The sequence below is a fragment of the Macrotis lagotis genome, chromosome 5 (assembly GCF_037893015.1).
Source record: "Macrotis lagotis isolate mMagLag1 chromosome 5, bilby.v1.9.chrom.fasta, whole genome shotgun sequence".
Taxonomy (NCBI): Eukaryota; Metazoa; Chordata; class Mammalia; order Peramelemorphia; family Peramelidae; genus Macrotis; species Macrotis lagotis.
In genome coordinates, this window is record NC_133662.1 from 246,296,236 (window position 1) to 246,324,200 (window position 27,965).

Here is a 27,965-nt window from a genome sequence, read left to right on the forward strand (position 1 = left end):
GAACCACATCCTTATCCCAATTCCCGTCAAAAATGAAGAGTATGAGAATCTGCTTAGCAACCTGTTATTAAATACTTTCTGTCAGCCAGGTGGTGCAATAGATAGAAGAGCAGGCTTGGAGTCAGAAAGACCTGAGTTCAGGTCCTTCCTCCGACAATTACTTTACTAGCTTTGTGACCTTGGATAAGTCTCTTAACCCTGTTTGCCTCAGTTTTCTCATTTGTAAAAATGAGATGGAAAAGGAAATGGCAAACCACTCTGGTGTCTGCCAAGAAAACCCAAAATGGAGTTACGAAGAGTCAGGCATAACTCAAAAATGACAGACAACAAAAAGAAGGAAAGAGGAAACTGAATGGCATCCCATGCAAAACAGACTTCCTTCAAAGGACTGCTCAGTGGCAGCCTCCTCCAACCTGCCATTTCAAGATTTGATTAGAACAAAAAAAAAAAATGCTAGACTATGTTGGTATCAGTCTGTGTTAGAGTGCTCTCTGAAGGTTTTGGGTAGCAACCTTAAGGATAAGAGATTTAGATGGGGTGGGAGAATCCAGATGAAAGAAATTACTATAAACCAAGGTAATAGAAGTGATTAAGCCTGAGAGATGAGAGATGAGCCAGCCCAAAGTAGGTTATATATTGATAATAACATGATCTCATTTGGTCTATTTGGGGATTTCCCCCTTTCTAATGATCTGGGGACTTTTATTGGCCTAATCTTAGCCCTGTGATATGTGAGCCAAAAAAACTAATTCAATATTAGGCCATACTAGGAGAAGAATAGTATCACTGGCAAGGGATTATGAGATCATAGATTTAGAACTGGAAAAGACCTCAGAGGCCATCAAGTACTACTCTCCTCATTTTTACAAATGAGGAAAAACTAAGGCCCAGGGAGTTGATGTGACTTGTCTAAGATACCTAGTCCAAGATACCTTGAAATCTTGTGTTCAGTTCCTGGCACCAAGTTTTAGGAAGGACATTAAACTGGAGAATATCCAGAAAAGGGCAACCTGGGTGGTAAAGAGCTTTGAGGTCATGGCAGAGGAAGATCATTTGACAGAACTAGGTATTGTTTTTGTTGGGCCCAGAGGGCAGAACTAGGAATTATGGGGTGAAGTTGAAAAGAGACAAATTCAAATTTGAGGTAAATCAAAACTTTGGTTCACCCTCCCTAAGAGTCTTTTCAGCCCAAACTGTATAACCACTTTTGGACAAATAGTAGAAGGTGTGGAGTGGGCTAGGTGGTCTGCAGCTGAGATCTTGCACCTTCTTATTTCTGGGAAATTCTGAGAAATTTCAGGAATTTCTCACTGGGGCTTTAAAAGTAAATCTAAACATCAAAGACAAAAGCTGTGTGGCCTTGGGCAAGCCACTTAACCCCATTGCCTTGCAAAAAAAAAAAATCAAAGACAAAATTCTTAGTTTGCTATAGACACAACTTAGTAGTTTTGGTGACATCCCAGTTACAGTAAAAAAATCAAAGACAAAATTCTTAGTTTGCTATAGACACAACTTAGTAGTTTTGGTGACATCCCAGTTACAGTTTCCTTCATGTAGGGTGATAGATGGCAGAGAAGGCCCCCAGTAGGACCCTCTAGAAAGGGGTTGCTTCAGTTCAGTTGTATGAATAGTGACAGCCATACAAGAGACCAGATTCCCATTAAGTTCCTGCCCCTCTTATTGTATATCTGAGTTGGAAGAGAGAATAGAGTCCACCAAATTCAACCCCATGCTTGACAGAGGAGGGAAATGAGTCTCAGAATGATCATTTCACCTTTCAGTGATGCCAAGAGGATGGATGAATGGATAGATGGGTGGATGCATACATGCATGCTTGAAAAATCCTTTGAAGGTAAAATACATCCTATAAATGGTTGGCAATACCATTTCTAGACTCTTCCACTGCAGAGATGAGCCACTCTTTACATTATGCAGATTCCAGAGCTTCTCTTACTGATGGCACAGTCTTATTTCATAGCATCCTTTGCCATCTCTTGTGACAAGATCCCTTAGAACACTCATGTTGTCATCCTGCAATCCTATTCAGAGTCTTAACTGAGAGCTGGCATTAACTTGGTGCTTCCAAATTCTGTGGAGGCTGCAGAAGTCAAGGTCATGGGCCTTGCTCTAAAGGACTTGGGGAGATAATCCATATGCTTGGAGCGACTCGCCTTCTCTTGCCCAAAGTTTCCTTATCTGTAAATAATTAATAATAACTTGGATAATCCTCTCTTCCAGAGTTATTTTGTGAGGAAGGTGCTTTTTCAACCTTCACGTGCTATATAAACATGAACTGTGGTTTATTCTTTTAAATATTACCTCTAAAGCCTCTTACAACAAAAATTCCACATTTACTATTATGTGCAGAGTTCTGTATGTGAGGCGTTGAGGAGCTAGGACAAGTATACAAGAGCAACAACAAAAACAGCAGAAAGTGTCCCTGCCCTCAAGGAGCTTACCTTCTGCTGGGGCAGTGTAACGTGTGCGTGTGCGTAGTGACAAATGCAGAGTAATACAGAATAATGTCAAGAGAAACCTACCAGTTACAGCAAGGAAGGATCCAAAAAGGCATGTCGGAGGAGGCAGCCCCTTTGAAGGAAGTCTGTGTTTTGGGTTTTCCTTGGGACCCCAGCACTTAGCACTCTGCCAGCACATAGTGAGCCCTTAATATACCTTTTTGACTGACTAAGAGATAGTCAGCCTTCTAGATAGAGGAGATCACATGTCTAAAGGCATGAGGGTACAAGCTGGCCCGTTTGATACAGGGTTTGATTAGAACAGAATGGTCATTGGGCAATAGGAAATGAGACTGGAGAGGTAGATAGGCTTTTTTTTTTATCCTAGAGACAGTAATGAGCCACTCAAGGTCTAGGAGCAGTGGAATCTGACCATGTCTCTGTTTTAGGAACATCAATTTGGTGGCTGTGTTAAAAAGAATTTGAGAGGGAAGGGATTTGAAGGAGAGGGGCCAGTTAAAATCCTTTAAGCTGTAACTACTTTTGAACTTCATATTCCACACACAGGAAACCATTATTTATGGAAGGTTGTGTTGATCAGATCTTCCTAGGTTACAAAATACTTGTTGCCTATATTACCCTGCCCTGTTCCTCTGCACTTTGGGATCTATTTATAGTTTATTATATTTTATATTTACTTTTTATTTTATATTTTATATTTACATTTCTATGTATGTGTTGCCTCTTCCCACAAGGCCCATCCCAGTGGAAGGTCAGCTTCTTATGGGAAAAGATCATTTTTTTGTCTTTCGCCCAGGATCCTTAGCTCATCACGCAGTTTCTGTCTACTATACAGTAGTAAACACTTCATCATTTGACTTTCTCCCATCTCACAATTCAGAGGTAAAGAGCCAGAGAGAACAAACCCTTCAGAGCAAAATTATCTAGTGCAGCCCAACCCTCCACATCTTATGACAGAGAAAAAAAAGAGGCCCACAGGAGCTCCTCGGCCATTGAGTGACTGGCAAAAGCCTTCCTCTTTGGTGTCCCTCTGCCACCGGCACCTCTCTGTTTCCCCTGGTAAACATTCTCTCCTTCTAAACTCCATTGCTGCTGTTGGCCAGAGGGACGGACTGTGTGAAAAACACCAATTTCATCTTCAACAGAGAAAATGCTGATGATATTGGAGATAGCTAAACAGAGCAGTTGCCTCAAGATTCAGGCCAAGCCACATCAGTGGGAGAGAACAGTCCTCCAGTCTGGGGGTGGGGGTGGGAGCGTAGGCGTGGGTGAACTCAACCGGAAACTTCCTTGGGGAAACTCCCCTTTTTCTCCATCAAGTAATTCCCCACCTTTTTGTGGCCGGGGGCCACTAATATAGAAAACGACATCAGAAATCACAAGGAAGTAAAAACTTTAATTCAATCATGGCAGATTATTTTTGGAGAGAAAGATTGACAATGAGAAGGGAAGGTAGTGTGGTGTATATTGAGTCAGAAATCTGGATTTGAAATTTGGTTCTACTCTTCCTGTATCTGGCCAGCTGCTTCCCATCTCCTGGTTTCAAGACCGTGGTCCTGTGTCTGTCACTCAGCATCCCAGCGTTTTAAAGAATTCTCTAGCATGAGAAGTTACAAAGAAGCTGGTGACCTGTATTGACAGAGGAACTTACTCATTTGGGGTCAATCTCTGTCCTTCTTCCTATTGGACAGCTTTCTGGGGATGAGCTTCACTGAACTTGGATAACCTGGTCTTGTTAGACAGGACCCCCAGACGACCATACTGAAAAGCTAACCAGGATCCCTCAGATCTTATCCTACAGTGGTGTGATTTTTGGTGATCCAGTCACCTCTTCACCACTCTGACACATGAGAATAGTTAATGGAGGAGGCTGCCAAAGGATTTCAGTAAGGACTTCTCCAGGAGTCCACTCATTCTTCCTCTGCTTCTCTCTTTCAGATATCTCCCAGATGATCCAAATGTACAGTGGAACACAGAGCTCGTGGCTGCCATTCTCCTGAGGCACATCAAGGCCAACCTCATTGATCTGGTAATGTAACCTAGCTGACCAAGTCTATTGACTCAGTTTATCCTACTGGTCACCCATACAGGGTTTGTTTGGAATTCTGGATCCCTGGATTTGGAGACAGCAGATCTGGGTTTGATCCTGACCCTGCTGCTCACAAATTCAGGGACCTCAGTTCTCTTAGCTACAAAATGGAAATAATCATATTGATACTCCTGCTCCCCCAGGGTTGTTGGAAGAGGAAGATGCTTTGTACATCATAAAGCACTAGCAATGATGGTCAATCTTTCAGTCTCTTTCATGGCTTTTCATTGAAAAATGACTCATGCTTTCATGTAGAAATTTGAGTTACCATTATTCCCTTCCATTTCCACAGCTCATAGTGATATGACTATACCAGAGGGTGTCCAGACTCATTCCCTTCTTCCTCACTGACTACATGACCTGGGGAATAATAACAGTTTAATAAGGTTGTGATAACTAACACACATAAACAATAGCCCCTCAACACATGCCAAGCAATGCCACACTCCTGTGAGCCAAATATCATAGGTATTATTATTATTATTATGCCCATTTTACAGATGAGAAAATCAAGACCCAGAGAGGTGGTATGACTTGCTCATGGTGGGATTTGAGGTGGGATTTGAACTCAGAGTTTTCTGACTTAATCCATTGTGTCAAGCTGTTCCCTTTCTGGAGAACCCCATCCTGTTGTCTCTCATATTCTACCAGTGGCAAACATCTTCAGGGATTTTTTTCTAATCTAATGAGGTCAGTTTGTTAAGGCTTAGCCCATGTTCAGGTGAACAGCTCCCATTTTGGTATCACTTTTGAGGCTTCCAAAATACTTATACTTTTGTAATTAGGGAGCAGACACATTCCTATGGTACAGAGGAGGAGATAGAGGTGATGTGACTTACCCACTGCCTAGCACAGTCATTAAATGTTGGAGCCAGGATTTGAACCCATCTCTATAGACCACAAGTCTAGTTGTCTTCTCCCCTGCAGTCTCCAAGATCCAAAAGAAAAAGATTTGGATTTGGGAAGTGACATTGTCCAGCAAAGTCCAACTCTCATCTGCTCCCTGAGGTCCCTTCTCTCTCCCCAAGGCAGGGCCACAGGTCTCCCAGAGCACCTTGTTGTGTAATAATCTAATGCATTTGTATTATAATATTACTTATCTTCATTATTCTATCTGCCCGTGAGTCTGTCACATATGATGAAACAGTAAGTTTCATGAGGACAGGGATCATGTCTTATCTGCACTTTGTGTCTCCCAGCAGGGCACAGTGAATGATTAAGAAAGCTGCTCTTTTTTGTATACTTTAGATGGGAATCTATAAAACCCCAGACCCATATGAGGGACAATAATTCTTTTAGGGGGAGATTTGCTTGTCTGTTCTGGTGTCCTTTGTATTCAGAGTGGTGATCCCCTGGTCTGAGCTGCACAACAAAAGAGACACTGGTATATATTTTTTTCAAAAAGCCACAGATGAGTGGTGGCTAGGTGATGCAGTGGATAGAACACTGACCCTGGAGTCAGGAGTACCTGAGTTCATATCCAGCCTCAGACACTTAATAATTACCTAGCTGTGTGGCCTTGGCCAAGCCACTTAATCCCATTTGCCTTGCAAAAACCAAAGAAAGAAAAAAGGAAGGAAGGAAGAAAAAAAGAAAAAGAAAGAAAGGAAGGAAGGAAGGAAGAAAGAAAGAAAGAAAGAAAGAAAGAAAGAAAGAAAGAAAGAAAGAAAGAAAGAAAGAAAGAAAGAAAGAAAGAAAAGAAAAGAAAAAGCCACAGATGGCCAATCCAGAGGCCTGAACTTTGGTCAAATATCTTCACTTGGGTTAAGTAACTAAGACTGTTTGCTCATTTGGAAAATGATGAGACCAAAGCTTCTCCTGCGCTCACCTGTCCCTTTCTTAGTAAAGCTGTGAGGATTAAACAGAATTTTTTTAATGTGCCAATGTGCTTTGTAACTATAAAGCACTCTCCACGTGTGAGGTAGAGGGAGAAAGGCAAGTTATCCTTAACCAGCCTTTGAATCATGGTCCTAGGGGCTCTCAGGAAGTGCCAAGACCTTGTCAATAGTGAGATGGCCTGCAATCCCAGGTACCCAAAAGGAACCAACAAAAGGTCCTTCAACCCCTAACCTTATGTCTGACACAATACAACCTCTTTTCCATCAACCTTGGAGTTTGGAAAGAATTAACCTCTTCTCCAATGTGACGGTCACATTTAGTTCGGCCTCCAGAATAAGCAATTCAGATACCAAAAGAACAGCTGAGACCTTGGAAGTTTGTTGCCAAAAACCCACTCATTGAAATTGTTCCCCATATATTGAGTTCCTAAGCAGAGAGGGCATCCATACCTGGCAAACCTACCACATCCAGTTCAGATTAGAAAATGCCTTTCCTTCAGCCCATGAGTTAAAAGACATTGCAGCCAATATATTGTCTATAGGAGCCATAGAAAACCTAGAACGTCTTATGCCTCTTGCTGCCCCCATGGTGGCACTACTCTCTCGCTCATTAGGATACCTCATGCCATGAAATCTCCTATGGCTCAGCTAGGGTCACCCAGCTAGCCAGTGGTAGACTCTGGACTAGAGTGTGTCTCTCAGCCAAAGCCTCTTTCCATCAACATTATCTTAGCTTCTTTGACAAAAGCATCCAAACACCAAGCAAGAATCTTTAGTCTTAAAAATAATTCATGTGTACCTGGAAAAGAGCTTAGAGATCATCCAGTCCAACCCCATCATTTTATAGAGGTGACATGACTTACTTAGGGTAACCCTGTCAGTAAAGAGTCTAAGGCAGGATTTGAACTCAGGTTTTCCTAACTCTTCAGTCCAACACTCTTTCTGCTATTCTGCCTAACTGTCTGAACCAAACCATTTTCTGACTTCTCAAGACATACCTGAAGCTCCTTTTTAGTGTGTGAATGAGTTTGTTATTCCATCTAAGAAACATGTAGTAACACCTACTGCAAGCTAAGCACAGGAGATACAATTTATAAAAAGAAAGGCAGTCCCTGTCCTCCAGGAACTGGTGGGGTTCACTCATAACAGCTTTTCTTAGTACTTTTTCTGGCCTGCACCAGGGTGATCGGTTTGACTCAAGAATTTTGTAATATGCTCTCTAGGGGTATTCCTGAAGGGTTGGGTGTCTTTCTTTAACACTATCAGCTTGAACCCTCATTCTGCATGTATTCTCCCTACTGATATACCCTAGGGATTAATGCCCCAGTTTCATTTAACTAATTAACATATATTTTTTAAACAAATTTTTTTACTTGAAAGACAGAACAAAAATAGAAGTATAAAATTCCCCCCCCCCCAGCTCTGCAGGGGCACACTCTCCCCTTTTCCACCCTTATCTCTGAGGAGAGTAAACTCAGTCTTCATCCAGTATCTATATCCAGTTGCAGTATGAAACCTAGAGGAGTCCTCTTCTAAGCTTTTCCTGGGCATCAATGCTAGGCTGGCTACAAAAATGCAGGATGGTCCCACTCCCAGACTCCCAAATGGGCTTGGTCTCTAGATCTTCCTTGTACCCCCCCCAAGTTTCCTTTACCTAAAATGAAAGAGCCAATGCTGAGGCAGGCAAAGGATAGAGACCCATATTCCTGAGACCAAGTGTTGACCTCAGATGGCAAGAGGGCCCCAGGCCTCTTCTCTTACGTCATCACCTCTCCCCACACACAGTAGTCTAGCAGGAAGAAATCAGATGAAAAGACAAATTAAACCAAGAAAAAAGAGGTTCAACTCCAGGGCCAACTAAAGCCCTGTAGTGAGCCCCAGGAACAGGTCTGTAGCTGCACACACAGTAGATGCCATTCCCCATGTGCTAGAAGACAGAGCTGCTTATAAGGGAGCCTCCATGTACTCGAAAGTCTCTCCAATGGATTTTCACTATCACCACTGTCCCCAAAGTGGCTGCTCAGTCTCTTCCATGTGTGAAATTGCATCATTGATGCTCTGTGAATTCCCATAGGGATTGGGCTTATTGGCCAGTCCTTCATTATACATATATCAGTCTATTAGCACTTGCTTCTTTCTCCAAGCATTTAATCATTTGTTACCTAAATGACTAAAGTGCCTTATCCAAGGTCACACATTAGGTTAATGGCAGAACCAAAAGTTGAACTCAGATCTTTTTGCTTTGGGGTCATAGGTCATATTGTTCTAATACAGGAGACACACAAGGCTGTACTAAGGAGGTGGTGAGGCCTTCAATATGAATGGGATGGTTTCTTGAACTTTCAAACATGTCTTCAGGAGGCAGAAGAGAGGTAGGGCCATGAAGTTGGGTTGGAATGGAGTGGGTCAGTGGAAAATGATCCTACCCTTTACTCAGGCAGAAGCCCCTAGTAGGGCAGAGTTGTCTCATGGAACCAGACTGGAGAATGATTCTCAGCCCCCAAAGCTGAGAAGGCAGAGTGCTTGCCTCAGGGGACAAAATCCACCTGGATTAGGATCCCAGCTCTTCTTTTTCCTACTTGCATGACCTTGGGAAATCCAATCCAATAACCAATCCAACAAGTTTTACTTGTCTATGAACATTTGTTATAAGAGCTTTTCTTTTTTTTTCTCTTCTTTCAATGGGTGGGGCAGGCGAAAGGTAGGGAAAATAGATTTTATTTAATTGCAAAAAAATTTTTTTTTAAATAATCAAGGAAAATATGTTTAAAGATAACCAATCCTACAGGCATTTATAAAGAGCCTTCTATATGCTAAGCACAAGAACCAGACACAAGAAGAACAGGCCCTGAAGGGAACTTACCTTCTATTGGGGAGATCAAAGATAGAGACAGAGAAAGAGAAACAGAGGCAGATAAAGAAACAGACAGATAGAGACAGACAAAGACAGAGACAGATAGAGAAACAGAGACAGAGATAGGAACAGACAGACAGAGACAACTTCTTCCTCTCTAGATAATATAATTTGTCCTTCATTCTCAAAGAGGAACATGATGATGTCATGACATGCATATGAATTGGATTTGAATGAAGGGGAGCTGTGCCAAGTCACCAGTCTCACTTTCTCCTCCAGAGCCATCTGGGTCCAGTAGTCAGATTTGAATCAGGACAGCTGGAGATAGCACTGAGGCAATCAGGGTTAAGAGACTTGCCCAAGGTCGCACAGCTAGTAAGTGTCTGAGGCCAAATTTGAACTCAGGGTGGTCCTGATTTCAGGGCTGGCGCTCTACCCTCTGCACCATCTAACTGACAGAGACAGATAAACAGGGACAGATAGAGATAGAGACTGAAAGATATATAGAGAAATAGAGACAAAGAAGCAGGCAGATGCAAGCCCTGTCAAGCTGCTCTTGCCAGTGTTTCCTATCCATCCTTTCCATTCCCACCCTCTGTCATTATCTATCATCTGTACTATTTTAATTCAACAAACTTTAGCAAGCTCCTGCTGTGTTCAGGACTCCAAGCTAGGGCTAGGTTATACAAATACTTTTTAAATGAAAAGGATTCAGAAAGATTTCATGGAGAAGGTGGCACTTGAGCTATATCTGGAGGGCTGAGGATTCAGAGGAGGCATCAGGTTGGGGTCTGGCAGAGCATGAGGAATGGAGAGAAGGAAAGCTTCACCAGGCCATAAAGTTCTGGAAGGGGAGTAATGAAGAATTAGATGTAGGCAATGTTGCAGAGTTCTTTAAGAGCCAGTCAGAGGAGTTTCTGTTTTATACTTGAGGAAGTAAGGAGCCACTGGAGTTTCTTGAGTTGGAGAGTTCTGTCCCTGAGGAAAACCACTGGGAAGGTGTGTGGAAGCTGCATTGGGGTGGCAAAAGACTCAAGGCAAGGAGATCAATGGGAAGACCATAGCAACAAGAGGGGATTGAGAGTTTGAACTAAGGTCATGATTATTGTGAGAGTTAAGAGAACAGGAGATTCAAGAACAGCAAGATTTGGTAGCTGGAATATAGGCTATGGGAAAGAGGAGAAGATAAGGTTAATGCCAACATTGTAACCTTGGAGATGAAAACATGGCAAGGCCTTTGATAGAAGGAGGGAAGTTTGGAAGAAGGATGGATGGGGGGGGAGATATGTTTTAGACATGAGCTACCCTTCTAGGAGGAGTCTCCTTCTGCCCTCTCCAGCTTCTGTATACTAACAGAGACCAATCCCCACACCTGGGATTCCCTCCTTTCACCTTTCCACTTTTTGAAATCCTTTTCTTGAGGAGAATTATGAAATAGCACTAAAGCATTGCTCTGGAGGCAGGAAAAGCTAGGTTCAAATCTTATCTCAGATCTTTATAAATGGGACAAGTAAGTCCATTAACCTCTGCTGTCTTTTCCTTTTCCTTTTTCTTTTTTGTTTTGTTTTGGTTTGGTTTTTTTGGCAAGGCAATGGGGTTAAGTGGCTTGCCCAAGGCCACACAGCTAGGGAATTATGAAGTATCTGATTTGATACCAGATTTGAGTTCAGCTTCTCCTGACTCCAGGGCCCCAGTGCTCTATTCACTGCACCACCTAGCTGCCCCTGCTCCTCTTTTTCTTCATCTGAAGAGTTAGGATGGCTTCCAAGGTCCCTTCCTGCTCGAACTCTGTGACCCTATAATCTTCAAGGGCAAGACTAGGTACCTGCTCCTCCATGAAGCATTCCTTAATCCCCCTCAACTGAAAACTATTTCTCCCCCTCTTATATTTCTTTTTTTTTTTTTTTAGGTTTTTGAAAGGCAATGGGGTTAAGTGGCTTGCCCAAGGCCACACAGCTAGGTCATTATTAAGTGTCTGAGACCAGATTTGAACCCAGGTACTCCTGACTCCAGGGCCGGTGCTTTATCCACTAAGCCACCTAATCGCTCCCCCCTTATATTTCTTATAGAATTTTTCTAGACCCCTTCTTTGTTGTGGTGATGGTGGGTGAACCATTTTTCAATTATATCCAACTCTCTGTGACCTCATTTGGGGTTTTCTTGGCAAAGATACTGGAATGGTTTGCCATTACCTTTTCCAGCTCATTTCACAGTTTAGAAAACTGAGACAGACAAGAGTGAAGTGACTTGCCCAGGGTCTCCCAACTAGTAAGTGTCTGAGGCTGGATGTGAACTCAGGAAGGTGAGTCTTCCTGACTCCAAGCCCAGGGCTGTATCCGCTGCTACAACTAGCTGTCCAGGCACCTTTTCAGTCCTTGTCAAAGATTCCTGTTCATGCTTAGCTTGTCTCATCACCCACTTCAGAGGAAAGGGTAGTGTTGCTTCTCATCCTTATTTGGTTAGCATTTCCCCAGTGGTTTTTTTTTATCAGAGTAGGAGGCTATTAAAGGAGAACTGAACTAAATGACCTAGTGCCTTTCATTAGAGCACCTATTTCATTAGGCTGGCCCTAGACCTTCCTCTGTAGGATAATGGGTCTCAAATGCCCCCGAAGGCAAGAATGAAGGGTAAGAGTCACATCTTCCCTTATTCTGAAAAAGTCACTGGGGGAGGCCCAGAGAAATCCAACATCCAAAGCCTCCATAGGCTTCCTTGTGACAAGATCACATTCCCTATGACTCCCAGGAAGGAAGGAAAGTGTGGCAAGAAACTGTTTCATTTTTCTTTAGGAGGGAACAACGCCCTGGAGATGAAAAAAAATGGTGAGGTCTTTGATAGGAGGGAAGTTTGGAAGAAGGATGGATGAGGGAGGGAAGATATGTGGAGTAGAAACAGCACCCTGCAATTCCAGATCACATTACTCTGTCCCAACCCATTTGTATTCTCTTTTCAAGAAAAAAAAAAGACAAAGAAAAAACGAAACCTCCCAGAGAGCCTGTCTTGGCTTATTTCCTGTCCATACTGGCAGGGTCAAGTGGGGAGGGGGGGGCCGGTAGAGAGATTCTGTTCCTATTGTCCTCCCTTGGAATGGATGCTTTTTCTTGGTAGGTCATCTACAGGGTTCCTATCTCGGTGTTTTCATGGCCCTTAATTTTCTTAGAATTGGGTTTAGCTCATTCCTTCCTTTCCTCCTGGAAAACAATTCAGTGCCCTTCACCCTGAGAGAGAAATGTGCTGGTCAATGTATAACAAATAGCTCTGGAGGATGAGAGTGGGGCTGGGGCAGGGAATGCATTGACCCTCAGATACTCTTTTAAGTTTATTCTGCATTAAAACCATTTTCTTTTTCATATAAATAAATCAAACAAGCCCTAATTTGTAATGTTTGCAGATTTCTGAGGTCCAAATGCTCACACTGAAGATTTTAACAATCATCTCAGTGGTCTGAGCTAGCTCTGGTACACCCAGGGTGCTACCCAGGCCAGAGAGCAACTGACCTCAGCCCTCAGCAGGGCAGCACCCAAAAGGGCTCTTTTTACTTGCCAAGGATAGGAGGGGAAGGCTCCATTAAACTGTCTCATTAGATGATCTTGCATTTCTGTCCAAGCACTAAGCAATCCATAGCACCTTGCTTCAACCACCTTTCTGGCCATTGAAATAAATTATTCTCATCTACCCATTTACCAGAGGGAGGCTTTACATGCTTGAGATAGCCATCCCCCCCAACTCATCAAAGGGTTTGAGACTCATCTGCTGAAATGATTATACCAGCTAATGTGTTGACTGGGTATACTATAGGTTCTGAGAGCCCAAGATGATAGTTGGAGGACAGGTGGACATCAAAGGTATATGAATAGCCCTGAAAAGGTTCAATAGCCCCTAAACCAGAAGTACTAATCCTCCCTGAACATCTCATACATCCCAAGTATCTAAGTATGTATTCTGATGAATTGTCCATCCAATTTCATAAGATGGTTTTGTAGAAGAAAAGTATTTTTATACTAATATTTTACTGTCATGTTTTTAGGTTCATCTGCCAGAAACTATTTAATTTAATATTCATCTATATCTAATCCATTTGAGAGAGAGAGAAAGGGAGAGAGAGCGCTAAACCAGGCATAGTTCCTATCCCCTCTAACAGAACTCTTTTCCCAAAGATGATCTCAAGTAACTTTAAGGACTCTTGAACAAAGAAAAAAATTATTAAAATAAAGTCTGGATTAATATTTAAGAATAGGTGAGCAACCAACTATAGCCAGCCCATTTCCTACTAGACTACTCCCCTTATTCAAATTCTCTTCCCCAAGATGAAATCAAGTTATACTATAGGAATCTTGAAAAAAGAAAAAAAGATAAGAAATTACGATCTGGGTTAATATTTAAGAATAGATGAGTAACCAATTAGCCATCCTGTTCCTTTTTACTCTTGGAGAAGGGTGGAATCAATCTGCTTCCAGTGGGTGGGGAGTCAATGATGTTAAACATTGTAAAGATATAAACTACAAAATTATTCTTTATAGAAAAAGGTTGAATATCAAGCTCAATTCATTTTCCCTAAGAAATGCCTTTTTGTTGACCTATCACCCACCTTTCAAAGAACCTTTCCTGAAAATTTTGGAAAGGGTTTTAGAAAAAATATTATTGCTTAGTATTTCTTGAAAAACTAGGAAGTTTTAATGTATTTCCATAGTTTGGCCAATGGACAGTTTTCATCCACTTAGTTTTCTTATGTGGATGATTAGGATGAACTCTCTTGAATGGCTGTAAGTCTTGTTTAGGAGACTTTTTAGTGTTCTAAGGCTTTTGTCTGATCAGTTCAAGATGATTCACCAAACCAAAGCATAAGATGATAGTCCGTATTAGAGAATGTCCTCATCTAATGAAAATCCCTCTTCCAGTGAACTCTGGGGTGAACACAGGATCATCAATGTAGAGCTAGAAGAGACAGCAGAGATCATCTAGTCTTAAACCCTCTTTTACAGAATAGGACACATGTACTGAAGAAGCTCAGTGATTTGCCCAAGGTCACTCAGATAGCAATGCCACATGTTCTCCCTCAGTGAGAGCAGCCAACATTTTGGGCCAGCGCATGTCTCCCTGAAATATTTATCATCAAAACTACTGAATGGCCATCTCTTTTGGTGCACTATCTGAGGATTTTTCCAGATTCAGATATGTGCATGGCAAGGACCTTCTTGGAGGAAATCCTTGAAGGACATTTTGTTCTGCTAAATCAAAGACTTTTTAAATTGTCAATAAACCACCCCACAGTCATTTGTGTGACTATAAGAACATGGTCTCTTGTAGAATATCATTTTAGAAAGTCTATCTCTTCTCATCAAGGAAAGGCAGTGGACTATAGAATTAGGGAGCTCAGGATTTAAATCCCACCATTTACTAAAACTGGGGATATTGCTTCATGTCTCTGAGCCTCAGTGTCTTCCTGTGTCAAATCAGACAAAAGACTATTGTTCCTAACTCAGGAGTGGTTGGGAAACTCCTACCTATTGTGTACAAAGTACCAAAGACACAAAAGTGACAGCCTTAAAGAGAGAACCTTGTTTGGAGGATATCTCATTCTTCATTAAAATAATGTTTGGAAAGTATTTTGCAGACTTTAAATTGCTCTATCTACATTGGTTCAATATAAGGAGACCTTCAAGAGAATGTGTCTTTGTGCATGTATGCCTCTGTGTCTGTGTGTGTGTGTGTGTGTGTGTGTGTGTGTATGTGTGCATAGAAGTTATTCTGGCTAAAAAAATTCGACGGTGTATGTAATTGGAAAAAATAAAATAAACTATCAATTGGAAAAAACTAATATATCTCAGTATGTAATTTTACTATCTCATACTTTATTTTTCTTCCTTAAGGATATGATTTCTCTGTCATCACATTCAACTGAGATCAATGTATACCATGGAACCAATGTAAACACTAACAGAATGCCTTCTGTGGGAGGTAGGGGGAGAGAAGCAAGAATGGGGGAAACATTGTAAAACTCAAAATAAATAAACTCTCTTCAAAAAAATAAACAGAATTACCTTAAAAAAAGAACTAATGCATCAGAAAGACTATATATTCAAATCTGGCCTTAGATATAGACTAGCTGAGAGACCTTTGGTCAAATCACTTGATCTCTCAGTCTCCATTTCTTCATTTGCCTCAAAGGATTGTTGATAGCAGATGAGATAATTCTGTGGAGTACTTTCTAAACCTTAAAATGTGGTATAAATGGCACATTTTATTACAAAGATTGAAAAAAGTAAAAAAAATAGATGTATGGAAACATTCAGAAATGAGAGGTAAAAAGCAGGACAGACAAGAAGGTCTCAGTGTGGTCTGATGATCCAGGGATTACCCAAGACCCTTTCAGGGGGTCTTCAATATCCAAACTGTTTCCATAATAATACTAAGACTTTTTCCATTTCTAATATGGTCAATATCAGTAAATATAATCAATATAAAGAAAAACTCTTAAGGGATCTTCAATAATTTTTAAGAATGTAAAGAGACCCTGAAACTAAAAAGTTTGGCTTAGTAACTAGAAAGTCAGCCTCAAAGTCAGGATAATCTGTGTTGAAACTGGCCTCTGATATATATTGACCATGTGATCCTGGTCAGATGATTTAACCTCAGTGACCCAAGACCTAGCCATCTGCATTGCTGAAGAGGGTTTCTTCATTAGGAGTTGTCCATATCAGTCAAGGCATGGATGTGGTCCAAAAGGTGGGTCCAACTGTAAAGAGAACCAGGAAATGTAGGCCTGTACACATGTCAAAATGCACAGTAAACAAAACAAAAATTGGAAAAAATCAACGTTTGTGTATGTCAGGCCTGTGTTATAAAGAATTATGATAAAGACCAGGAAAAATCTACAGGGAAAAAACCAGAGATCAGAAGAGGACATGGAAACAGGATGTTTCTGTTCATTAAATTATACATATTTGTTTTAACAAATTTTATTTTATTTGGCATTTGTGTATTTTGGTAACTTGTTTTTCATTTTGTATATTTTAACATCTGATTTTAACTGAACTGAATTCTTAAGTCATTATGTGGATGCCCACTTTTGGAGTTGTAGCAAGGATTGCCCTTCAGGCCTAGACAGACCCAAAATGGCCTAGAAGAGGCCCTGCACCCCCTCCAGCTCTGAGGACTAGGAAACTCTCTCTAGTCATCCTGCGTCATTTGGGGCATTTGTATGGCTAGTTGTCTCAACTACCTAACTATTTGATTCCAAGCTATTTGAGGGTAAAACCTTTTTCTTACTCATATTTATCTCTTCCATAATTCCTTCAATATATCAGACTCTTAGTGTTTATGGAGGCTCAGGTCTAGTGCCATCTCTTATACCTGCAGCATGCAGTAGATGTCAATAAATGGGTTTTTCCTTCCTTCCTTCCTTCCTTCCTTCCTTCCTTCCTTCCTTCCTTCCTTCCTTCCTTCCTTCCTTCCTTCCTGCCCATCTTTGTTGACTCTGGCCCCACCTCAGAACTTACTTAATATTTATTCTGGATCATTTAACATGTGTTGTTCTCTTCCAGCAGAGCGTTAAACTCCTTGAGAGCAGGTCCGTTTCATTTTTGTCTTTGTATCTCCAGAACGGAGAACACTGACTTGCCCTTGGTAGATACTTATTGATTCTGGTTGAATTGATTGGGTTAATCACAGGAATCTGCTGTTGGAATAGAAATTTTGGAAAGACAGTATAATTATGATAGTAATAGTGATTGCCATTATTCTGTGCTCTGTGGAACAACCTTGAGTACATGGATAAATCTTAATTATTCTCTGAGGGATGGCCCAATCAATGCCGCTGGAGGATCCATGCACTGCCTGGTTTTTATGTATCTAAGGCATTTGGATTCCTTCAAAACTAAGTGATAGATGGTCTTTGTGGCTTCTCTGTCTGAACTGGAGGATTTGATGAATTAATCTGGCCTTTCTAGAGCATAGACTTTCCTTGTTGTTGAAATGATCCATCATTATGACTGTCCTCAAAGAAAGAATGTGTTTTTTCCATTCTCCACCAGGAAGATAAAAATGACCCTTTCCCAGACTTGATCCTCCAACCAATCACTCCCTGCAGTGAAGCCCTCTGGTCAGCACAGAAGCCTTGAGAAATGTTTAGCCTCCACTCCATCCTGGCTGTGAGCAGTTCTAGTCATTGCCAGCCCCATTCAAGGTACCCCATATAAACCCTCACCAGCCTCAGCACCCTATTAGTGTCACTTCCTCCTCAGAACCTTAGCCCTGGCCACCTGCATCTCTTGGCAGGGGGCCACCCTGATCCCTGCCTCTTGGTAAAGTGTGGTGGAACAGCTGTCTAACCCCTTCCCCCTCAGCAGCTCTGCCTGCCTGACTCTGGTCTGGCTTTCTCCACAGGTGGTGACGTTTGACACTGATGGGGTGAGTGGTCACCCCAACCACATCGCCCTTTATTCTGCAATAAGGTAAGGTATGAGAGAAGGGTGCTTTCTGCAATGTCTTCATCATTTCTAGGATTAAGCATAACTTGGAGATGTATTCTTTTTTTTTTTCTCCTTTTGGTTTTTGCAAAACAATGGGATCAATTGGCTTGCCCAAGGTCACACAGCTAGGCAATTATTAAGTGTCTGAGACTGGATTTGAATTCAGGTCCTTTTGACTCCAGGACTGGTGCTGTATCCTAGCTGCCCCTGAGCCATGTGCTCCTGAGACGGGGTTGGGGGTGGGGATGTTGAATAAGCTGGGGGAAGAGGAAGGATGGGGGAGGGCACTTCCTGCAGCATCTCCTTCCAACCAAAGCATGGAGCCACCTGGGGAGGGGGAAGGGAGGGGACCCAAAAGTCTCTCTTCTTTTGACTAGGCAGGTCTAACTATAACCAGTAACAATGCTGGTGCCTTGGAAACCCAATGTCATTTTTCTCCCAAAGTGCTTTTTTAACCACAGCATCTAACTTGTCTTTACTTCATCCTCCCAGTGAGTAAATTCCCATTACCAGTACACAGTCTCATCTCCCCCACCAAGTCCCACTTGCTCGACAACCAGTAATTTTAGAGAGTTTCATGGACATTGAGAGGTATACCTGTCTAGTATCACCCAGTCAGGAGAGTATGTGTTAGAGATGCAATTTATACCCTCTTCTTGACTCTCAAGTCTACTCTCTTTACATACCACCTCTATTACCTCTTAAGGATTCCAGATACTTAAAGAGCATTTTACAGTTTCCAAAAAATACCCATTAGTACACATTATCTCCTTTGATTTTTGCAACACATCGATGATGAGGCAGTATAGGGACTATGATCTTGAATTTATAAAGCCTGAAGTTTGGAGAAGTAACAGAGTCTTCTGGCTAGTTAAGTGGCCAAACAAAGATTACATCCAAGTCTTCTGACTTCAAGTCAGGACTCCTTCCTTTATAAATTGGCAGAACTTAAGATACTATTCTCTCCATCTCTCTCTTTCTCTCTCTCCCCACCCTTTACTATATATATATTATAAACGTGTTTCTATGTCAGTTTTATATTATATACACATTTTATTACAAATATATTTTATATTATTACATATTTTATTACATATATATTTTTACTTATTATACCCATTATATTATATATATATAATATACATACATATTCAATATATATAGATTGCATTATATAATGTATTTATAGAATACATGCTAATGTTACTGAAAGAGTAAATTTATTTATTAAATAATCTTTTTCAAGAGCTATATAAGTCTGATAGAAAATTGTTCATGTGACATACACTGATGGGGGCTCAAGAGTCACAATAATGAAATCCAAACCCAAAGGATTATTTGTAAAACCCTGAGTAGTCAAATGTTTCTCTGGGGACAGAATGTGTTTTAGATAGATAGAAAGGAAAGAAGAAACAAAAAGAGAGAAAGAAAGGAGAGAAAAAGAGAAAGAGGAAAAAAAAAAGTTTTTCAGTTGTCCCAGATTCCCTGTGCCCCATTTAGGGTTTTCTTTGCAGAGATCATGGAGAGTAGTTTGTCATTTCCTTCTCCAGCTCAGTTGACAGATGAGGAATGCAATGGAGTGACTTCACCAAGACCATACTACTAGTAAGTGTCTGAGGCTGGATTTGAATGCATGAAGATGAGCCTTCCCAGTTCCAAGCCTTCAGTACTCTATCCACTGTGCCACCTCTTAGAACAAACCTAGCACGCTTAGTTTAGAAGAGTGAGGACTCAGACCTGCACATCAAGGGGATCGAGACTATAGAGCAAAGAAATCGTGAATGCTTAGAAATGGATGGGACCTTAGCTGACAGCTAGTCCTATGCCCTCATTTGTCATGGGTCCAAAGTTACCAAGGTAGTTGGTGGCAGAACTGGATCACGAGTACCAAGTCACAATTCCTATCCAAAGATTCTTCCTGCCACCACAAGTAGCCAAGCCCAGATCCAGGACCCTAGCCCCATGTAAGTCCTACTAACAGATGGACCAGCTCCATATTATCTTTCCAGTCAGCATTTCCACAGTCCTGCTTGACCCTGTAATGAACTGAGCCAGACGCAGCATCCCTCTTCAGGACACACAGTAGATGGACAGAAGATCAATATTGATCAAGGGGTCCAGAATTTATGGACACTTTTCCCTAGAGGGTGCCCCTGGGAAAAGTTCATCAACCCCTGGATTTGACTTTGTCCTTTCATTTCCCATACACCTGCTTCCCCAGGCTGTTGTTCAGAAGCTACCCAGGGCCTGGAGCTGCAATATTTCCACAAACACCTTGAGCTATTTTCAGACAGAGTCCTGTGAACTGCCACCCATATATACCTTAGAACCCACTACCAATCCCTATAGAAGTCACCTTTCTAAACTGTTTAAAGTCTAGAAATCCAGTGAAAATTCATAAGAACTTTACATCAAAGAGTCGCTAAGGCTCATTATGCTTCCAGATAGAAGAGAGGGTAACAACAGAATGCCTGATTGCTTCTCCAGAAAACTAGACCAGAGAAGGCATTTCTCAAAGACAGCTGAATGATTCCAAGGGGTTTGATAACTAGCAAGTGCTTGAGTGATGCCAATGTTGGGAAGGATGTTTCTGGGGAACCTGATAGATCCCCAATGCTAGAGGGAGAACCTGAGTTCCAATCTGACCTTAGACCTTTGACACTTACTAGCTGTGCGACCCTGGGCAAGTCACTTAACCCTGGATTGCCTCGCATCCAGGACCATCTCCAGTTGCCCTGCTCCATAAATGGCCACTGGACCCAGATGGCTCCAGAGGAGAAAGTGAGGCTGGTGACTTAGCACAGTTAATTCAAAGCCAATTCATATGCTTATCGTGGCATCACCTCCCTGCTGTTGTGGTCTTCTTCTGTAATGAAGGACAAACAACATCATCATCCAGGACAGACAGATATAAGAATTTCTAGTTCATTAGATAATCCCTCCCCAGGGCAGGAGAGGCTCTTCCCCAATCTGTACTCCTACTTGAGATTTGTTGTGCCCAGAGAGGCAGTTGACTACAACTACTCAGGATTTTAAGAATAATCTTATAGGTTTAATTTCAGTATTGTGGCTCTTGAGCCCCCATCAATGTACTTTACATTAACAACCAGACATAAATAGCTTTTAGAAAAGTTTATTTATTAAGAAAATATGATATGAACAATAGGCACAAAATGTTCCCAGAAGACTCCAGAGCAGAGTGAGCTCTCATAGTACTAATATGAAGAACATTTGTAGAGAAGACATATGGCAGAAGGATGTCTCCCTCCTTCTGGTATGGGAAGTCCTTTTCTCCTTTCTTAACATCTTCCTGCAGTTCCCTTTAAGGGTAGCTCTCTATTGGGCTGCAAGAGCCAGTATCTCTGTTGAGGCAACATTGAACACTTCTCTACTATTCTGGGCAGTAGGATTGACCAATAAGAAGGAAAACGACCACTTCCATTTCTGTGTGCTGTAAAGGTTGATTAAAACCTTTCCATTCTGACAACCCTGTTAGGAAAGAGGAGCACCTTGCATTAGACACTGTGCTAAACGCTTTACCAATATGATCTCATTTGATCTTTTCAAACCCTTGGGAGGCGGGTGTTATCAATATCAAGTTTACAATTGAAGGAACTGATGAGACAGTGGTTAGATGAATTGTCCAGGGTCACACATCTAGTCAGAGCCTGAATCTTAATTTGAACTCAGGTCTTTCTGACTCCAGGCCCAGCACTCTGTCTTTTGTATGACTTGGTACCATTATCATTTTATAGTTGACATAACTGAGGCTCAAAAAGGTCAAGTGATTTGCAGCAGGTCACACAGATAGAAGGTGACTCAAATCTAGATTCTATCACTCCCAAGAACACTGTTCCCATTAGTCTACACAGCATACACTGCCCTCCAGTGCCCAGCCCTACCCAAGGCGTTCTGGGTCCATGTAGAAGCAGAGGAATCATCCTAACCCCTGGGAGACAAATGGTGGAGCCAAACTGAATCATCAAAAATAAATAGAATTCTGGGCTGAAAAATATAGCAGTTACCATGGAGGCAGTGGTGCCTTGGCTTTAGGAGAGTTCTGGGTTTAACCCCTTTCCACTACTCCCCACCTGTACTGTACATGTTTATCTATATACATGTCATCTCCCCATTGTTTCGAGGACTGTTTTGGACTTGCATGCTGTTCCCGGCACTTAGCCCAAGGTGCTTGGCACACACTCCTTGTGCCATCAGGGAGGTGCTGCCATGACCTGCTCATGTAGTAGATCTGAATGGGGGTGCTGGGCTCAGGCACCAGCCTCATTTCTCCTCCACACTATGAAGCAGATCAACTGGAGGTGGCCCTGGATGCAAGGCAGTCAGGATCAGGTGACTTGTCCAAGGTCACACAGCTAGGAAGAGTCACAGTCCATGGCAGGGTGCTTAATCAATGCTTCCTCTCTGCAACCTTGGGCAAATCTCTGAACTTCAGGTTTTCCTTCTGAAATATAAAGATAGTAATGCTTGGCTCTCAATAGATAGATAGATAGATAGATAAAGAGATAGATAGATAAAGAGATATAGATAGATATATACATCCACACATATGTTTCTTATGGTACTATTGTGAGAAACGCATTTTAAGGACCTTAGAGCTCCATAGAATTTCTAGTTATTTCTCCTCAGAGTGAATCCAGGAGTAGCACCAAGCAAGAGACTGTGCAGTCATGCTAGATTAGGAGGAGACAAGCCAAGGCAGGCAATGCCAGGCTGAATAAAGCGGCCGTCTCAAGACACGGGGCTCTTGGGGGTTTGTGCCTGATCCTGAGAAGGGGACTCCAGGGGCAGAACCCTGTGACCTCAGTACCACGGACAGCAAGTTGTCACCCAAACTGCCAGCCTTGATTTCATCCTAGGAGGCTAGACTGAAAGTCAAAAACAAGGGGTAAATAGGCCCCTTCCTTCCTTCTTTTTCTCTCTCCCCATATGACCTCACATCCTCACGATGATGAGGAAATGCTGACTTGTGGGAAGCAAAGAGTTAATTTTATTTTTAGGGGCCCTTGGGTTTTTTTCACGGCTGGTTTCACAGAGGAAATAGAGCGTGACCACATCGCTAAGGTTCCTGGTGTCTTTCCACCATGCACAGCCAGCTCTGCCTGCCGTCTCCTTGGCTAGGGTGAAAAAACTAAAACCCTTTCCCACAGACCTTCTTGGCAGACCCCTTTCTCCATCCACAGTGAACCCAGACAGGCAAACTGGGGGCTAGTCTCTGCCCTCTGTCCACTGACAACCATAAAGGAGCAGCCTGCAGTAACAGTGAGAGCAGACCCAGTATTACCTTTGGAGTAGACCCAGTGTTACCCCCCTCTCCAATCCCTCCTCCAGACAGTTTCCAAAATAGCCTTCCCAACCCACAGATCCAGAAAAGAGGTATGAAAATGGACCTCCTTTCTTTCTCTGCAGAGGTGGGGAACTATGGGTATGGAATATTATGATTGCTATTTATGAGTCAGTTTGGCCTGATTTTTACCCCTTTTCTTTCCTTTTAATCCTCCTTGTTAGAGGGCAGTTGATAAGTGCTTGTCCATTGGTTGTGCCAGGCCCTGAGCTGGGTACTGAGGAATGAAACAATCCTAACTGTTGAGGAGCTTACCTTCTAGCAAGGGAGATAAATAGAAAGAGAAGAAATCCCAAATTGTCATCTCTAAGGCAGTTTGGGAGTCAGGAGCAGAGGAGAATCAGGGCAGACTTCCTGGAGGGACTGGTTCTTCAGTCTCTGCCAAACAGAGGGGAGTGGTGTCAAGGAGTGCGAGAAGGTCAGTTTAGTCCAGGCTGTACATTGTCCATTGAGGCTAGAAAGAGATATTGAGGCCAGATTGTGAAGTTCTCTGTATTTTAGCCTAGAAGCCAATAGGGAGCCACTGGAGTTCATTGAGTGGGGAAGTACTGCAATCAAATCACATTGGCAGCACACTGTGGAATCAGACGATCCCATTAGGGAACTTGGTCCTAAATCTTTGGATCAGGATCTAATTACTGGTGATCCAGCCTTGCAGATAAATCCTAGGAGGGTTGCATCCCACAAATTTTTGGACCAACTTCACCTCCCCCCCAAATCTAGGGTCAGATGGTGAATCCATAAGTAGAAGTCTTTTCATTTGCCAGTCAGTCTTTGGTTGTAGCTTTTTGTGTGATAATTGGAATGAAAGAAATACTGTCGGGTCTTCCTATGGGAATTTCAAGCTCCATTTAAACAGTGAGGTAGGAATTTAGAGGGTTAAGCAGCTAACCCGACATCACAGCCCACAGGCATCTTAGCTCAAAGAGGCAATGTATAAATGAGAGGACTCTGGGACTGGATTCATGAAGACCCAATCAGCTACTTACCAGCTGTGTCAAGTCACTTTTCAGTCTGCACCCCCAAAAACTTTATGTAAAGAAAGGCCAGTGGTATCCCTATCTATAAGATGAGGTAGAATCTGAGGTCACTTCTCTTTCTGAATTCCCTGACCCTCTGGGGATCTCCCAGACTGCACTTGCCTGCAAGAGGCTCACTAGTCCACAGAGCAGTCCCTTATTCTCTAAAGAGAAAAGAAATCCCTGTTCTAGACAGGGGTCAATCATGGACATCCCTGATGGGAAGGATCTATTGACTTCAAAGGTTACTCCCTGCTATTGAAGAAAGCTCAGTAAAGGACTTGAAGGGAAAGGAGGTGAGAGTGGGGGCTGGGCAACCCTGGATGTTCTCACATGAGGCCAGCACTGGACATGTGCTGGGGATATAATGACAAAATGAAAGCCCTGGCCCTCTGGAAGCTTGCATTCTATTAGGTGAGATAACCCATACCTAGATGGCCGTACACAGATGGCAGCTGGCTAAGAAAAACTTCAGGTACCATCATCATCATCATAACTGGCATTTATATAGAGATTCAAAGTTTACAAAGCACCTAAAGAGGTTGGTGCTATTATTACTGTTTCACAGATGAGGAAACTGAGGCTAATGGAGATTAAGTGACTTCCCCAGGGTCATGCCACTAGTAGCTGTCTGAGGCAGGATTTGAATTCAGGTCTTTCTGACTCCAAGCCCTTTCTACTTGTCATTTCTACCTTTATCACATTTCTCAAATATGCCCCCTCTCTCTGTCACTGCCACCACCCTGGTACAAGCTCTCATCACCTTATATCTGAGCTGTTGCCTCTTGGTTGGTCCACCTGCCTCAAGCCTCTCCCCCTCCAACCCAACATGATTTTCCTACAAACCAGATCTGATCCGTCACATTCTCACTACCTAAGCTCCAGTGGCTCCCTCTTAGTTCTAGGCACAAAGACACAGTGCTCCATTTGACTGTGAAAGGCCCTCCTCACGTGTCCCAGGCTTTCTACACTTCCCTCCCTTCCATGTTCTCAGTGATCCAGGGATATTGAGCTTGCATCTCTTCGTGCAGACATGGCCATTCCCCAACTCCATCCTGGCCTCTCCCTGGCTTCCCACGCCTGGCACTTCCCCTCCCGGCCCCCTTGACTCTGCAGGAAGCCTTCACCTCCCATTTGCCCCGTGTATGCCGCACATGTGACATGGGTATTTGCATGTTGTCTCTGCCTTTAGGATATAAGTTCTTGGGGGGGGAGGAACATGTTTTTGCCTTCCTTCGTATTCAGAGCTTAACTCAATATGACAAACAGCAAGGCCCCAGTAAACGCTCTGTAAATGTAAAAGGAGCAGTAGGCTACCAGAGCAGCCGCGAGGGGCAGGGATGGATGGGAGATCCCTCAGCTAAGAAAGCCAGGCCTGGCACTCGGCTTGGATGTTGTCTGTGGTTTCCCTGGCAACTGCAGATGAGCATCACATATTCAAAAGGACCTGGGGTTGAGGGAGAGAGAGACTCCCACTCAAGGCTCATCAGGAGCCAAGTGATGCACTGATGTGTGAGAGGGAAGGAAAAAAAGAAAAAACATTTACATGATAACATTGTTGTATATTTTAAGGGAATAGCAAGTTATATATAGCTGATTCACTGTTGCATGTGCAATCATCTTTTTTTATTATACTATACTATGGAAATAAATGTACTTTATTCCATAAGTTAAAAATTAATTCTAATTTTTTAAAAAGAGAGAGGCCCAGCCTGTGTGACCAGATGGTGGTGTCCTACCCTGGGCAGCTGTGTGACCCTGGGTAGGTCTCAAAGCCTCAGCTTTCTCTTCTTTCAGATGAAAGGACTAGCCTAGATCAGGGGCTCTTAACCTGGGGTGCTTGAATATGACCATATTTCCGTATCACTGACTTATTTTGTTTTGTGAATTTAAAAATATGATTCTAAAAATAAATAAATTTTTAAAATATACAATTCTAACCAAAATGGCTAAGAACCCAAGCATAGATGATTTTGAAAGGTCTTTTCCAGATCGGACATTCATTGATTCCTGTGATTTATATTAATTTTGAACTCACTCTGGGATCCTCTCTCTAGAAACTCCTGGGACAGGTAGCCCTCTTTCCCTAGGGCAGGGAGAATGAAAGGTGGTAGTATTCTCTGGACAATAATGACATGCCCCCTTCTGAACACCTCGTTTGAGGACTCCTATATGATGAAAGGTCTCTGCGCGTGCGTGCACACACACACACACACACACACACACACACACACACACAGACACACATGTGCATAGACACACACACGCATAGACACACACATGCATAGACACACACACACACACACACACACACACAAACTCACCAACTGTTACAACTGTTGGGTAAATCAGCAGCCTTGTTGCAAGTGAGTCCAGGGGCCTAGTTTCCCTTGGCCATAGAGGAAAACAATCTGGAGTTTTTAACACTAAGCTAGTCCCTAACCTGGAATAGACCCAAACTGGGTCACCAAGTGCCTAGATAGACCTGCATCTGCCCAAGCATTGCTAGCACCAGGATAGCGATGAAACCTAAGGCACCCAGACATCCAAATCTTTCTTCCTTCTACTCTGTAGCCTGAGAGAAGGAAAGTGGAGGGAAATGAAATGAGGGAGGCATGTGTGTGTGCACGGATGTGTATGAAACATCTGGAGAGCCTCCACCAAACTCATGGTCCCTCAGGTTTCTTACAGATAGGCTTCTCTCTGTATTAGCAGTTGATGTTGGATTGATTGGGTGGAGGAGGCTGCATTGGGGAAGATAATGGACCCCTCATCTCCAGGCCTGCACTTCTCCCAGATTGGGGGACCTGAGCACCAAATTGTAACATGGGATATCCTGGAAATCAGATGACTAGACAGTGTTGTTTTCATCTCCAGCCCAAGTCTCCCTACAAATAAAGATTCTTACTTGTTTCCCCTAAAAGAAAAATGCTTCAATAATACCATCACCATTGACTCTGTTGAGTTAATGAGCACATTTCCTGGCCTGTTGGAAGCCCTGGTAAGGGTCCCCATGGGAACTACTGAGAGTCTGAGGAGATGGAAACCAAGGAAACAAGACATAGCTACTGCAAAAAAAAAAACCAGCTTTGAAAATGATTCCCCAGGAGAAACAGAATGATGTAATGTGTAGTGCCATCCTCAGAGTCAGGAAGACTGAGAGGTTGGTCCTGGCTCCAGGTGGTGACCCTGCCACAGCCTCCCAGTGACCCCCAGGCCTGAGGTAGTTCAATGAAAAGCAGGTGCCATTCTGCCTTGGGGGAGGTAGTTTCCACACTGGAAGTACCCCTGCCAATGCCATCACCGATCCAGTTAAAGAAAAAAAATGCTCATGAAAATGTACATGATAATGTCTCAACAAAGGGAGATTGGGTGGATCAGAACTAAATACCTAACTGTTGAAGGGATAGAGATCTGGGGCACAGCTAACCAACTTCTTCCTAGGGCAAGTGAAGTTGAAGCTGGACTTTCAAAGAGACAATAGTCCTGGATTATAGAGAAGCAGTGGATAAACCATTACGAGGTGGAGGCAATAACAGGAGCCAAAGAACAGACCTAACAAGGTGTAACAAGTACTGGAAAGAACAGAGGGATAGGCTCAGGAGGGCCTTGGCAACCCCTCTAAAGAGTCTGGAACAAACTCAGGACTTCCCTAGAAAGGAAACCTCGGTGCATCCAAGGTTAGTTAGTTATCATTCCACTGGACAATGTACAAGGTGATGACAAGAGAATAGGGAGTTCTGGCTGACCAACCTCAGTTTGGGGTGAGGTCAAAAGTCCTCAGAGCTCACCCTCCTCGGATTTCACAGATAGGCTTCCACTTCCCTTCCAGACCCTAAAGATCTGCTGTTGGCT

General features: G+C 42.7%; 1 protein-coding gene across 3 annotated transcripts in view; it reads left to right on the top strand.

Annotated features, from left to right (window-relative positions):
• The window catches only part of PIGL (phosphatidylinositol glycan anchor biosynthesis class L), a 209,589-nt gene that overhangs the window by 100,886 nt on the left and 80,738 nt on the right, over positions 1-27,965 (top strand). For all 3 annotated transcript variants that reach the window (XR_012468831.1, XR_012468830.1, XM_074189275.1), the window contains exons 3-4: positions 4,416-4,506; positions 17,644-17,711. Coding sequence is in view for 1 of the 3 variants with exons in the window: in XM_074189275.1 (XP_074045376.1) it covers positions 4,416-4,506; positions 17,644-17,711 (159 nt within the window). In the remaining 2 variants the exon portion in view is untranslated. The remainder of the gene's footprint in view (positions 1-4,415; positions 4,507-17,643; positions 17,712-27,965) is intronic.